We start from the raw sequence: 15,412 nt of genomic DNA, 5'->3' as shown, positions 1-15,412 counted from the left end.
CTCATTGTCTTTTCCTCTTTTGAATCTTTTATTAACTTCAAGTTAGAGTCTCTCATGAAACAATTTGACTTTCATGTACAATTTGACTTGGTGCTGGCAGCGTCTCCCAGCCTCTGGGTTTCCTGCTGCCCTTGGCTTGTTGAGTGTCATGGCTGTTTCCTCCTTCCCTCACCCTCACCAACCCCGTCTTTTCTTTCCTTCTCTTTCACTGTCTCTCCCTCTCCAAACTACCAAAAGGAAGGAATAGCCAATAAGGGCAATAATCTTCCAAAGCCATTCTCTCCCCAGCTACCCATAAAAGTCTTTTAGGAAGGATTCAGAATGTCCCTTCTCTTGGAGAGGACAGCATCTATTCTTTTCAGGTCAAGATGATTTTTCAATTTAAATGTACCTGCGGTAGCAGCGCAGTTTGCTTGCCTAACTTTTGGACACTTGCTTGTCACAGAGTTGGATACTATTTCAACACACAAGTTGAGAATAATCACATTCAAACAACAATAGAGCTCTTTTAAACAAGAAACCAAACAGAGGTAAATGTATTTAATCTGAGACGCATATATTGTCTTCAAATAAATTTCAGTTTCAAAACAGGAGTAAATATGATCACAGAAGTCCCTTAAAAATGAGTTGACTTTAGGAAATAAATAGATGGTAAATAGTTAATACTGGTAATATTTTTAGCACATTTTACATTGTTTGCCACCAATTCTTCTTTCCTCCATTAATTCTCCTCCTCTAATTTTGATGTCCATATTTCCTGCAGTCAAATATGATAACTACAGTACAGGAACTCGAGAGCAGCCCCATAGGTAAACTTTTTAAGGAATGGCCAAACCATAGGTGTTCATTAAGAAAAAAATATATTTATGCAAATTAACAGGAACTGGAGAAAGAAAGAACTCATCTCATGGAAGATGTAACTGCAAACAAGAGGAGAATGAAGGAGCTAGAAGATAATTTGCTTTACCGTCTGACCAGTACCCAGGGGTCCCTGGTGGAAGATGAGAGTATCATCCTTGTGTTGAGTAACACAAAAAAGACAGCCGAGGAGGTGACCAAGAAGCTGGAAATTTCAGCTGAGACAGAAATTCAAATTAACTCAGCCCGGGAGGAATATAGACCTGGTGAGTTTGGTAATGAAAGACAAATGTCACAGGAAAATGAAGCAAGAAATGAGAATTAGAGAAATTGAAGTAAGGATGTTATGAAAACAACTATGCAACGTGGGGTGGCCATTTGTGTTGTGTGGCATTTCTTTAAATATTCAGTAAAATTGAGACGAAGAAATTTTATAATGGTGTAAATTTTCTAGGTGCTTATAATTCATGTTATTGGCAAATTCTTTAAGGTTCCTGTGAACTTATTTTTAAACCAGAAAGTAAAGAGGAGAATTATTAAAGACCTCCGACTACAAACTAGTGAAGTCTGAGGAATTTGTGCTGCACTTGTGGGCTGTTCACTAGTTGTTTATCATTTGGTAACAATAAGCCTGTATTTTGTTTGTAGTCCTGTAGAGTTCCCATGAGTCCAGGTAGTTCTCTGGTCTCATGGGAACTCTTCAACCTTATCCACAGATCAGCAAATCAGTGTTGTTCATGGGTTATAAAGGGAACCTGCTAAAAGAATTCAATTTCCTTTAGTAATTTATCATGCCTTTTGGAAAAATAATTGAAACAATATCTACTGGTGGAGAGTCAGGAGTGTCATCTTTGCGATGCCTTGGCTTACCACCTTGAGGCCAGGTTTAGTCAGGGCTTCCTCACGGAGCTTAAGAATGAGGTCCTTAACAATGCCTACACAGTTTGCCAGATGTTACAATACAATCCATGCTGTCCCACTGTTTGTCTTTTCTACCTATGAAAGAGTGTAATAAAATTTATTTGTAAGGAATCTAGAGATTCTAAAACAGAAAGTATCATTTAATGAACCCAAATAGCAGACTACTTGTTCAAAGCTTACAAAGAAGAATTAAATATATGTGATGACATTGCTCTAGACTCCCATTGTTGGTAGATAGTCATTACTAAGACGTACAAATAAAACGTGTTTCATTTAGCATGTAGACTGATCTGTGCATGGGTCATTTATTTTCTGCGCCTGTAGCAGGTGCATCGTTGCTCTTTGTCTTTTAGTTGCTACTCGGGGCAGCATCCTCTACTTCCTCATCACGGAAATGTGCCTGGTTAGTGAGATGTATCAGACTTCGCTCCGCCAGTTTCTTGGCTTGTTTGACCTTTCCTTGGCCAGGTATGTCTGTACTCAGGAAGCCAAGCTGAATTCTGTATCTGTGGATTAGAACGGTGACATTACATTGATAACTTATTTTCCCTTTGCAACTAAGCTGCTTCTTTTTCTTTAAATCTAAGTTGAGTGTAATTACCAGTGTGTTAACAAATCATTCTGATTTGTCATTTTATGCTTAGAGAAAGCTCTACCAACTATTCATCCACTGATCGATTCCTTTGGTTTCCCCAAGTTTCTGTTAAACAAGAAAATTCCCCAGACATTGTTGTGAGTGATAATACTGTGCAGGTAAAATTGATTCAGACAACATGGAGGATTCTGTTATTTCATGTGGAGAGAGTGCTTGTTATTTTAGATTTAGGAGGCTTACTCTTGATGTGTAAAAAATAAGAATTGGTCCTCCAGAGTTACTTATTTTCCATTAAAGGCGTTGTTTTTAGGGACAATTGAAAAGGGTGGGACAAGGCTGATTTAAATGTTCTCTTCTCCAGGTCTGTCAAGAGCCCAATTACAAGCAAGAGGATCGCTAATATCATTGAGCACATGACCTATGAGGTTTATAAGTACACGGCTCGGGGTTTGTACGAGGGGCACAAATTTCTCTTCACCCTGCTGCTTACCCTAAAGATTGACATGCAGAGGAACCGAGTCAAGCATGAAGAGTTTCTCACCCTTATTAAAGGTCAATATTAGAATAGAAAGCATTGTGCAGATGTAGGAATTATAGTGAAGGTCTTGTGCATTTTTCTTTTTAGCAATAGCAGTTTCCTTGCATTTCACTGAAGATTGCATTTATGTGAGATTTTTTTTAACATTAAAAAAATCAATTAACTAATTAATTAATCTTTGTATTTTTGGCTGTGTTGGGTCTTCGTTGCTGTGCACGGGCTTTCTCTAGTTGCGGCGAGCGGGGGCTACTCTTCGTTGTGGTGTGCGGGCTTCTCATTGTGGTGGCTTCTCTTGTTGTGGAGCACGGGCTCTAGGCGTGCGGGCTTCAGTAGTTGTGGCATGCGGGCTCAGTAGTTGTGGTGCACAGGCTCAGTTGCTCCATGGCATGTGGGATTGTCCTGGACCAGGGATCGAACCCGTGTCCCCTGCATTGGCAGGTGGATTCTTAACCACTGCGCCACCAGGGAAGTCTGAGCTATTTTATTTGTTCATTAATTGCATGAATATTTATTGGGAAACTATTGCATGCCAGGACACAGATAGGCGCTTGAAACATAATAAACAGTAAGTAAATTGTGCAGTGTGTGAGGAGCTAGTAAGCACTATGGAAAAACGGAGAAGGATAAGGGAGTTGGGGAATGTTTAGTATGTGGAGTGGGGAAGGTTTAAAATTTTTAATGGGATATTTAATGGGATCTCTCATTGGGTAGGATTCCCGAGAGATGGACAGGTGGCCAAGACCTGAGGGACCAGGGGATGCTGGTCCTGGGGACGTTTAGAGAAAGTGCTGAAGGTTGAGGAGGTGACATCAATGCCTCTAGTGGGAGAGGGCGTCCTATGATGAAGGCAAAGCAAAGCAACCAGGGTGGCTGGAGCAGAGTGGGTGAGGTGACCATGCCACTCATCCCATGGATATTTCCTCTGTATCTATTGTAGCATTGATCACAGACGGGTCCCCTCTGCCATGGAAGGCTGGGAAACACACATTTGCTGTCACATTCTTGAATGTCTGGACAAAAAGTATTTAAAGGAACAGTGGAAATGATGCTAGGCTCGAAATGGTTTTATCTACTCTACCTTTTTAAACAAAGGCTTATCTTTAAAGCTAAGGTACAACTTTATCTTTGGAGGGGTGGATTTTCATTGACTTCACCTACATAGAGAGTAGATTTGCAGAGGAACTTGAAGAGGATCCCAATGGGGGCAGTAGAGAAGGGCATACATGGGGGTGTGTAGGTCAGAGTCATACTTATACATACACAAATGCATATTCATGTTCATATACCTATGCTTATGCATCTATAACTATATCTATGTATCTTATGGTAGCAGTAAAGACTTATTTAGTTAGACTTGAAAACTCAGAAATTATGATTTGTGGATGATCTCTCTTTCTCTTTCTCTCTCTTGTTTCTAAACGTTGAACCCTTGACCCTTAGGTTTCTTTTTGTTCCAAGTGTCCTAAATCAGAGCACATGGAAGATGAATGGTCTGGTAAGACATCACCTTAGATGGACATGTAGGTGTAGGAGGTGCCTTCTTCAGTGAGTCCTTTGTATATAAATGATTTCTGGCCTCAGTGACTCTGGTCCTCCAGCTGATGGAGCTTCCTATGGGAAAGTTGTTCCTGACACCCTCAATTCAGGCGTGAGACGCATTTCCCTATGGAAATGACATTGAACATAGTGTCCAGAAATACTGTAAAGTGTGTTACAGTTTGGCGTGATCGAAACAAACATGGGATTTAGAGTTGGGAAGACTCTAAGGGAAAATAGTGGCTTTGCCACCTTCTGGATGAGTGGTTTTGATCAGGTTATTTACACTTTTCAAGCTTCAGTTGCCTCAGCTATGAAACAAGATAGTCAAATCTACATAACAGGATTATTGAGAATTCGCACAACTTATATAAACCGTGGCACACAGAATAGCTCAACAGATGATAGGCATTGTTATATTATCTTTAGTTTTTTTAGTTTATTTCGATTAGTCTGAGGTTTGCATAGGTTGGACAGGATTTTGTGGGACTTTGGCATTCAACAGCTATTTCTTGTACTCCTTTAGGACACAGAGTTTCATAAGATTTCCCTTTGTTAGTTATGTTGGTGAAAGCTACCCAATGACATGAACTCTTTCTGTAAGGACTTTAAAATCACTTGTTTGAAAATGTTATTTAGATAGCAACAGTGTTTTGATGCTGATTTTTTAATTTACTCATCTCTAAGATGGGAAAGCATCAGGCTGGATGACTAAGTCTGCCTGAGCTATGCCGCTTCACGATACAAGGTACAACTTGTATAAATCATTGTAAGCATGTTTCACTTTTACAAGGTATAATGATAAAGATTTAAACCTTCTTTCTCCCAAAGCAAGGGTTTGAGGGATGAAGGGACTGGCATAATTCTCAATCATCTTGAGAATTTAGTTTGAATTATTCCTATCCCAGCAGTTTATTCATCAAAAGTCCATCTAATCTCATGCCATATTATCCAGGAATATGTTCCCCACTCCCTACCATTACAACATTCTTTGTTGCCCAAAGTATACTTTTGAGGCAGGCAAGATATTCATGACAGTGTTACCCTCTATTAAACAATGAATAATCTTTGGCTGCAAGGAACCCTCTTTTCCATGAAAAGCTTCTCCCTAATCCTGTGGTGAATACATTCTTCTTTTCAGTTTGTTGGAAAATGGACAGTTTCCATGGAAATTGGTGTGACAGTTTTCAACACAGTGGCATTGTCCTTAGGTCTTTAACTGCTTCCTGGTGTTCAAGCAATCTGTTTTGCTTTCATAAGCTAATATTTTCACTGAAATGGCTTTACTTACCTCTTGTTCCACTTACCTTGGACGTCTACTAAGATGGATTTGGCAAAAGACAGCAATTTCGTGGGGTCCATGGTACCTGAATAAAGTAGAGATTGGCTCAGTATATATCTTGAGTATTATTACTTGTTTATGACCTGCTCTGTTCAGAAAAAGATTGTAGCCGAATGGATTGGTTATATCTTTCTAACAATTATGGTTAGAGCATATTTTCCCTGAAACATTTTAATAGATGTTATTTATTGAACAGTGTATTTTATCCTATAGAAGACTTGCTAACCCTTTCTTTGACCTAAAATATGATTGTTCACACATTTAGTGTTTCTGGGATGGGCAACAATAACTTTTTAAACTGTCATTTGTTTTCTGGCGCTGTGAGAGTTATATGAGTTATGTGAGCATAGGTAAATCATCAGCAAAAAGATAGGCATCAGTACCAAATGGAAATGTTTGTTGTGGGTAGATTGACGAAAAATAAGTGACATAGCACAGGGCCCTTGGGTGTGCTCAAAATGGATGCAAATAATATACTGATTTATAGAGGAGAACCCTTCAAACGCAGGTAGTGCTACTAACGTTTCTAGATAAATTATCTCCTTAAAATGAGCTTGCGCCAATATTTGGCAATTCTTAATGCCGACAATAGCTGCTCATTTAGTGACCCTCTGCTTTGTCCTTGATCCTGTTTTGAGTGCTGTACACTCACTTTATATATTTTCTGCCATTATCAAAACACCTAGGCTTCATTATTCCCGTTGTACATATTTGGAAACAGAGTTCCAGACAGATGAGCTGGCTTGTCCCAGACCTTGGCCAGGTGGAGCTAAGACAGAATCCACTACTTACCTAAATCCAAAGCTATATTATTGATCCTTAAATGTGTTTTTCTAAAATCATCTATTCCTTTATTAAATGTTAAAGCTTGTTCATCACTATGACTTATATTTCTGAGTTTAATAAATGTCCAGGTAGTAAAACAATTGATATTAAAATAGTTTCAGCAAAAGCTATTTATAAAGAGATTGTTTTACAGTAAAGAAAGAAAAATTTAATAACTTAATATGTTTAACTTGAAAGGTGGTGCCTCATTGGACTTGAAAGCCTGTCCTCCTAAACCAGCCAAATGGATCCTGGACATGACCTGGCTGAATTTGGTGGAACTGAGCAAACTTAGACAGTTTTCTGATGTCCTTGATCAGGTAACTTGTGCTTTGAGTAAACTTATGATCATGTCACAGTGAGCAGCTTCCTGATTTATCATTTGGCTACACTACTTGGGGAAGAGAGAGATTTCTTTGTCACTCTTAAAATGGTATGACCAGTGCTTGACTTTCCTCACCGCTCGCTCATACTCTGATACAGCACACTCCATCCATGGCAGGCTGGTCTCGCAGGAAGAAATTAGTTACCTAGGAAGTTTAACCAACGCTGAGCTGGATGATACGTCAGTATCACCAATTGGAGACCCGCGAGTGGTAAAACAGATTCAATTAGATTAAATGATTAGATATGATTAAAAGGTCTTGCCGTCTTTCTAAAGATCAAATGAAAAGTAATAAGAACACCCTTCCTCTAAGTAATAAATATCCATTCTTACCTCTTGTTTCTCTCTTCTTCCTCTCCTCCTTATACTGCCTTAGCTAGGCATCTGGGTCTGAATCTAACACAAACACCTGGCCTTTTATCTTTAGAAGTCGTTGTCCTTTCATAAGCAGCAAGTTCCTGATGAATTGTGTATATATTGGTATTATGGAACTTGGGTATAGAAAGTTGAATTGGGACAAGCCAGGAAATAGCTTCTTGAGAATCTGATGACCAGCGAGAAGCTGCATGGACCGCAAGGTGGCTTTCTTCAGCTGCCAGATGAAGGCTCTTTTTCACCAGAAAATGTCATAACACTGGTTCTTTTTTTTTTTTTTATCATTAAAGTATAGTTGATTTACAATGTTACGTTAGTTTCTGGTGTACAAGAAAGTGATTTAGTTGTGCATATATATACCTATATTCTTTTCCATTAGGGTTTATTACAAGATATCGACTATAGTTCCCTGTGCTTTCCAGTAGGACCTTGTTGTTTATCTATTTTATATACAGTAGTTTGTATTTGTTAATCCCAAGCTCCTAATTTCTCCCTCCCCCACCCCCTTTCCCCTTTGGTAGCTGTAAGTTTGTGTTCTATGTCTGTGAGTCTGTTTCTGTTTCATAGATAAATTTATTTGTATCATATTTTAGCTTCCACATATAAATGATATCATATGGTATTTGTCCTAATGCTCTTTCTTGACTTTGCCAGTTTAAATTGACTGGAAGCTTAAGCTCTGCTACATTTTTATGTTTTGACTTACACCTGGTGATTACCGTGTAATTAGGGTATAAGCCATTCTTTTGGGTTAAACAGCTTTTTTGGGGGGGAGATTTTAATGCATTCTAGCTTGTTCCCCCATGGGATGACTCCTAGTGACCTTTCCTGGACCTTTCCTGGACATTATCAGTTATTGAAGTAGCTGTCTTCTGGAGATTATATTGTATACCTGAAATCCCTCCATATTATGTAGTGTTTCATGATTGAAAGAGGTTATTTTTTTATTCTTACATGATATTTTCTAACTATGAACCCAAATGGTTTTTCCTTTGATTAGATCTCCAAGGAAAACACTTGGGGCTGTAATCAAAGGGAATATACCAGAGAACATAAGATCATGTTTATCTGCAGATGTGATTTATTCTATGATTTTGAGATGCTTGCCCATGTAATGCTTGCCTCTCTTTGATTTTTTAAGCTTCAAATGATAATGGACTGTGTTTTTTTCCTTTATCAATTGCCTAAAGGAAGCAAGTGTGATTATTCATTTGATGCTGATATTAAGTGGTATATTTCAAATTACTGTAGATTAATAGAGTGTTGACCAAGAGACTTCAATAATAAACATGTATTAAATGTCTTCTTTTGTTCCAAGAATGGTCCTGGGAAATGAAGAAACATAAGTGAATGAGACTTGGTTCTTTTTTTTTAAAATAAATTTATTTGTTTTATTTTGGGACTTCCCTGGTGGCGCAGTGGTTAAGAATCCCCCTGCCAGTGCAGGGGACATGGGTTCGAGCCCTGGTCTGGGAAGATCCCACATGCCGTGGAGCAACTAAGCCCATGCACCACAGCTACTGAGCCTGAGCTCTAGAGCCTGGGAGCCACAACTACTAAGCCCATGTGCCACAACTACTGAGCCCGCGCACCTAGAGCCTGTGCTCCGCAACAAGAGAAGCCACTGCAATGAGAAGCCCGTGCACCGCAACGAAGAGTAGCCCCTGCTTGCCGCAACTAGAGAGAGCCCGTGTGCAGCAGTGAAGACCCAAGGCAGCCAAAAATAAAAAGATAAATAAAATAATAAATTTATTTATTTTTGGCTGCGTTGGGTCTTCGTTGCGCGCGGGCTTTCTCTAGTTGTGGCGAGTGGGGGCTACTCCTCATTGTGGTTCACGTTGCATTGGCTTCTCTTGTTGTGGAGCACGGGCTCTAGGTGCACGGGCTTCAGTAGTTGTGACTCAAGGGCTCTAGAGCGCAGGCTCAGTAGCTGTGGCTCATGGGCCTAGTTGCTTCCCGGCGTGTGGGATCTTCCCGGACCAGGGATCGAACCCATGTCCCCTTCATTGGCAGGCAGATTCTTAACCACTGCGCCACCAGGGAAGCCTGAGACTTGGTTCTTAGTCATAGGGGATCTCATGGAGCAAAACAGATTTCCTTAAAATAATGAAAATGAATTTCCATTGATTTCTCTATTCTTTGCAGATTTGTTCCCACAAAGTCATAGAAGAAATTCCACAACCCAGGGTTCTCCCTCCTTTAAGAGGGAGCCGGGGGCTGGTGTTAGTACAGACTGACTTTAGAGCAAATCACATTTGATTTTAGACTCTCAACTTTTTGGTGCTAGGATATAAAATTTTAAAAAATACTCAAGGAATAGCATTCACACATGCCTGGAATGGTCGGAAAGAGAAAAAATATCTGTGAATGCTTACTGAAAGATTTTTCTGTGGTGTGACACTTTTCTTATCCCCTGGTATTTTCAGATATCAAGAAATGAGAAAATGTGGAAAATTTGGTTTGATAAGGAAAACCCTGAGGAGGAACCCCTTCCAAATGCCTATGATAAATCTCTAGACGGCTTTAGGCGTCTTCTCCTTATTAGATCCTGGTGTCCCGACAGAACCATTGCCCAGGTAAAAAGTACCTATTTAAAAAATAGGAGAATATTTTAAAGGAACATTTCCTTTTAAATTTAAAAGAATATTTAAAATATTAATCCCAATGAGAATTTTTGTGTCGGCTTCTGTGTAATTTTCTAGCAATACAATTGTGAAAAATGGAAAACTAAACAACAAGTAAGTGTACGGAGGAGTATATTTGGGCTAAGTGAGTTAATAATTTTCTTTGGTCTAAGTGATACAACAAGAGTGAATGAGGAAACTATGTCAGGTGGTTATATAGGTCTAATGTGAAGGTAATGCATCGTTTTTCCATATTATTTTTATATTAACTCAAAAAAGATATGGCTACTCCATTTTGCTAGTAGTAAAGTGATGTTTCTTGAATAGAAAGACTGCTCAGGTACTGGGGAGGGGAGAGGAAGACTACAGGGCAGTATAGCATCCCCAAATCCGTAGCCATTACACCAGGGTGTGTCGCAAACCTCGATGTGAGAAAGAAGGTTTGCCTAAATTTCTTTGAACGATACATGTGGTTTAAATGTAAACCCTGGCTCTACAAGATCCATCTTTTCAAAGACTTTTAATCTGTTGGCCTTACCGTCATGGAAATTTACCCATGAAACAGACTTGTGGTGTCTTGCCTTCACAGCTAAAAGTTGAACTCTACTATTCACAGACATTGATTTTTTTTTTTAAGGCCTTCTTTAAATAAGTCATAAAATAACAGTAGGCTGGGGTTTCTAATAGAATGTAGGAATTTTTCCCCTTCACTCTCCAGAGGGAGTGTTAAAAACATATGGAGTAACCACCTGGGTACTGTGGAATCATGAAAACAACTAGATTCAATCATTTATTGTGAAAAGAAAAATGAGTTTTGCAACTCAGGGCACTGAGATCACCCTTCCTTTGGTTTTTCTTCTCAACTTCATTACTTTTATCCTGCCCAAATGAATTGTCAAACAGTCGCCTTATTTAAGGGGAGTGTAGAAGTTTCTCTTCTTTTCCCCTTCCTTCTCTCCTTCCTCCCTCCCTCCCTCCCTTCCCTCCTTCTCTTCCTTCCTTCCCTTTTTATATTTTTCATAACACTTTATTGGGTTCAGTGCTGAAATGTAAGTGTCTCCCACCCCTTTGTAACTTTGTCATCTTCATTCTGGCCTCTGTCACCCTTAGGCTGATGACAGCCATGTCTTTCTAACTGGTCTCCTGTAGTTCATTCTTGCCCAATCTAGTCCATCTTGTATATTCTAGAAGAAACAGAAATATCATTATGGTATTCCTTTAATGGCTTCCCATGGCCCTTATGGTAACACCCAAGTCCTAAGCAAGATCTAGAAGGCCCCTTGGAAAAATGTTTTCTCCTCTGAAGTTTTTATTCTCACATTAGATTCCTTTCATGATTTTCAACCAGACACCATTTGGGGAAGCCTATTACGAGGTCTACAATGTGGACATATTTAATCCCCATTCCCCACAAGCAACATCAGGCTTGTCCGTAGCATTTTGACTGAGCATGAGTGCATATCCAGGGACATTCAAAAGCCTGGTTGCAAGAAGAACATACTGTCAGAGGGTGTCTTGTGCTACTGCCTGTTTATGTACAGCTGTGAGCTAAGAATGGTTTTTATAGTTTTAAATGGTTGAACAAAAGCCAAGAAGAATAATGTTTTGTGATATGTGAAAATTATATAACATTCAAATTCCAGTGTCTATAAACTTTTATTGGAACATAGCCATGCTCATTTATTTATGAACTATCATTTGTTTATGCTGCAGTGGTAGGTTGAGTTGGGCAACAGAGTCTGTACGGCCGTGAAGGCCTAATAATATATTTACTACCTGGCTCCTGATGTATGTGTAGGTAACAGTATGTTAGCTCATAGCTTGGATGGAAATGTCCAGGTGGGGTCAGTGCTGAATTCTATGGCAAGATTGGCTATTTTGAGCTCCTTGCTATGCCAGAGGACAAAACACCTGGATCTTGAGAGATGCTGCAATGATGGCAGGTACCCAGGTGCCTGTGGCTGAGAAACAACTGCAATTTGTGGAACACCTGAGCGTCCAGCCTTTGAAGTCCCTCCTGATCATGAAGCACACTGCCCAGTGGCTGTGATGAAGGTGTAAACAAGTAGACTTTTGGAGAAGCCAAAGAACATGTCAGGCAAACTTGTAAAGTTCCTTTCAGAAAGCTGTAAAAAAATGTACAGGCATTTATACTCAGGTTAGAGACATCAATACTGGATCTGGCCAACCTTGAAAAAATATTAAGAGGTACAAAATTACGTGGTACCGTGTGCTCCAAATGCAATTGGATTACATCTTTAAAAATTAATCAACTTGATAAGTATGCAATAAATTTCATACATAAGTAGTCACTCAGCAGTAATTATCTATTTGTTAAGTACCCATTAAATCCCAGGCATTGTACTGTTTACTTGATTCCTTGAATGCATATACTTTTCCCTTAAAGCATCCTCAATAGTAGAGTTGCCTAATATTTCAAATCTTTTGTATAGCATGAAGCAGCCGGTGTATGGAAACAGGTCCCAGACAAGGAGTCAGCCAACCTGGGTTCTAGTCTTTTAAGTGGGTGATTGTGTTTTTGGCAAGTAACTCAGCTTCTACAGAGTGAGGATTCAAACAAGCAAGCAAACGAACAAACAGATAAACCAACGAGAAAAAAGCCTCTGCCCTATTTTCCTGGCAGGGTTACTGTAGACATCATTGAGATAATCTACAAAAATGAATTTTGGAAACCACATTGAATTATGCACGAAGGCGTTGGAGCTAGTTTTGGTGACCCGTGTACTGTTTTTGGCAGGCACGTAAGTACATCGTGGACTCCATGGGAGAAAAGTATGCGGAAGGTGTTATCCTGGACTTGGAAAAGACATGGGAGGAATCTGATCCACGGACACCACTCATCTGTCTCCTGTCTATGGGCTCAGACCCCACAGGTTCCATCATCGCCTTGGGGAAGAGATTAAAAAGAGAAACCCGCTACGTGTCCATGGGGCAGGGCCAGGAGGTCCACGCTCGCAAGCTCCTGCAGCAGACCATGGCGAATGTGAGACCAGATGTCTCCTTTTGTGTTATGATGTTGACATTGCAGGTTATAGAATAACGATGCAGAGAGCTTATGAATCCTTAAGAGTTTAAACTTAGGTATTGTATTCTGTTTACTGAACAGGAAAAAGCATGATATCTATTAGAAAATTTCCATGGAAAAATAGACACACTTAAAACTTTTTCTGCTGAGCCTTCACTTATGGAAAACGTGCCCAATCAGAACATCTTATTTCCTGACCAGTTTGCGTAACGCTAAACCCCACTGCAGGTCCCAAACGCTCTGTAGGGTTCATAGTTCCTCCTCTCTGCCATACGCTCCAACCCCTCCAGCTCTGCTCTTGGAATCCATAACACTCCAGAATCTACAGCACCATGCCTTTCTTGGGTTCCAGAATGCATCATCTGTGCCCTGGGGTCCCCTAGGCCTGCCCCCAATCCCAGAGGCCAGGAATCTGCTATTATCCTGTGGTGGTACCAGAGGTTTTCAGGAAACCTGGCCTGTTGCCTTCCAGGTGGGTCTCCTAGAGCCCTTTGCAGCTTGCAAATTCAACAGTGTACAGAGCAGACCAAACGCTAAGCTCACCCTGAAACCATTGGGTTCTAGGTCCCAGCTGCTGACTCTAGAATCTTACCACTGTGCTGCATCCTGGTCCCCTTCCCCTGGTCTGGAACTGAGCTTACTGTGTTCTGGAAGCTCCATATTTACCTCTTCCATCCTCAAGCTGTGCCCTGCCCTCAGCTTTGGTGAAAGGGAGAGGTCTGTCATGTGTGCTGTGCTCTGTCTGATGCACTTAGTTTGTAGTTTGGAGGGAGAGGGCAGAAAGCACCTGATTTAAATATGTTGAGAGATGAAAAAATACATCCATGATTCAGAATCCTAGGTCTGGTCTGACACGAGGGCTTGGTGGGCCTCCATCCTGGCCTCTACCCCGTCATCCTCCCTCCCCTTTGACTTCTTTCCTCTGCATAGTACTGTACTTAGAGCAAAAACACTAACATTCACAGGACATGGAGTTAACTTGAATTTAAAATAAATGATGGTGTAACTAATAGCTTCAGGCAACTAAATTCGAATTTAAATGGAATATTTTTAGCCTTCAATTTATCTGTGTTTTTTGTTTAGTAGTTTAATTTCAAGTAAAAAATTTTTTAAAATCTTTATTATTATTAGCATGCTTATAACTTGTCAGAGACAATAGTGTTTTATGACAGAGTGAACCAACTACCCAAGAATAGCAAAATGGGTGATCTGCTCAGTAAGAACACAGAATATTCATACAGAGTGTGGCAATGCCAAAGAAACAACTTTGGCCAAAGATTCCTTTCCATGGGTGAAGATTGAACCTTCCAAGTTCTCACCTAAGAAACTTAGATCAGGAGTCACTTGTATGCTGGATGAAAGAGAGCATCTGAAGGCTTTTTGTAGTTATGTTTTATATTTAATTTCCCTTTTTTTTTGAATTGTGGATAGTGTCAATTAAATTTTCATAGGACAAAATAAATAGTTATTCAGCAGTGCTATATACTTCTGACAAAAATGTAAGGGAATATGTGACATGCCAAAATGATCAGTTTTACATGTAACTTGACTAACATTTTATATCTGGTGCTTAGTTTGTTTCTTGGAAAGAAAAATATCTCAGGTTACACTAATCAAATCTTTACACTAATCAAATCTAAGTGATCCAAAGTCAGAGAGTCAAGAAAACAACTTGAGGTTATGATCTGGGTATGGTAGATGATTTTGGCAAAAGATGTTCTATAGATTAGATATTGAATAAATTATTATTTCATGACCTAAATTTTTGCCTGTGTTGCTTTATACAAGAATCTTCTTATGCTCATAGAATAATTTATACAAGAGATATGGCTTTTTATTTTCTGAGGCTCTTGCTGTTAGAGTGGTCAGATTCCCCAGAGAAGGTTCTTCCTTATTCTAGAGGGTATATACCTTGCTGCCTGTATTCTGAGAACTCAGTGGGAGAAGGAAGGTAATAGGTCTCCAAATTCAATAGGTAAGCTTTCTTTTACCTGTTTTCAGTGAGGTTCCTATACTCTTAACAGGCTGCTCTCTTCCACTGCAAACCCTGTCTGTTTTGCCTTCTAAAGAAAATCAACTTTCCACCTTCCATTAAGGAAACAGGTCGGGGGTCTGGACTTTCAATCTTCTTGTATTAGTCCATCGTCTTCCCCCACTTCCAGAAGGACCTTCGTCACCTCTTCTTGAGTGTTTTGGGAGTTATATGCTATAATCAGTTTACGTCTCAGCTCTCCCCGAACAGTCAGTTTAGGGTTCAGCTTTCTTGAGTCTGTTTTCAGTGTTATTGACATTGTCTTCACCTTCACTATCTTTGTCCTTCAGAGTTCATACCTTTAAACAAGTCCCTTTGTTGTACTTTTCGTGGAA

At 39.7% G+C, this 15,412-nt stretch overlaps 1 protein-coding gene across 1 annotated transcript in view; it reads left to right on the top strand.

Annotated features, from left to right (window-relative positions):
• DNAH5 (dynein axonemal heavy chain 5) overlaps positions 1–15,412 on the top strand; it is a 211,086-nt gene that overhangs the window by 175,454 nt on the left and 20,220 nt on the right. Inside the window, exons 65-70 of the mRNA XM_079918021.1 lie at positions 881–1,124; positions 2,133–2,247; positions 2,736–2,926; positions 6,814–6,935; positions 9,802–9,951; positions 12,758–13,003. Of these exons, the coding sequence (XP_079774147.1) occupies positions 881–1,124; positions 2,133–2,247; positions 2,736–2,926; positions 6,814–6,935; positions 9,802–9,951; positions 12,758–13,003 (1,068 nt within the window). The remainder of the gene's footprint in view (positions 1–880; positions 1,125–2,132; positions 2,248–2,735; positions 2,927–6,813; positions 6,936–9,801; positions 9,952–12,757; positions 13,004–15,412) is intronic.

This window comes from Stenella coeruleoalba, assembly GCF_951394435.1.
Source record: "Stenella coeruleoalba genome assembly, chromosome: 3".
NCBI lineage: Eukaryota > Metazoa > Chordata > Mammalia > Artiodactyla > Delphinidae > Stenella > Stenella coeruleoalba.
This window is presented reverse-complemented; position numbering and strand designations above follow the sequence as displayed.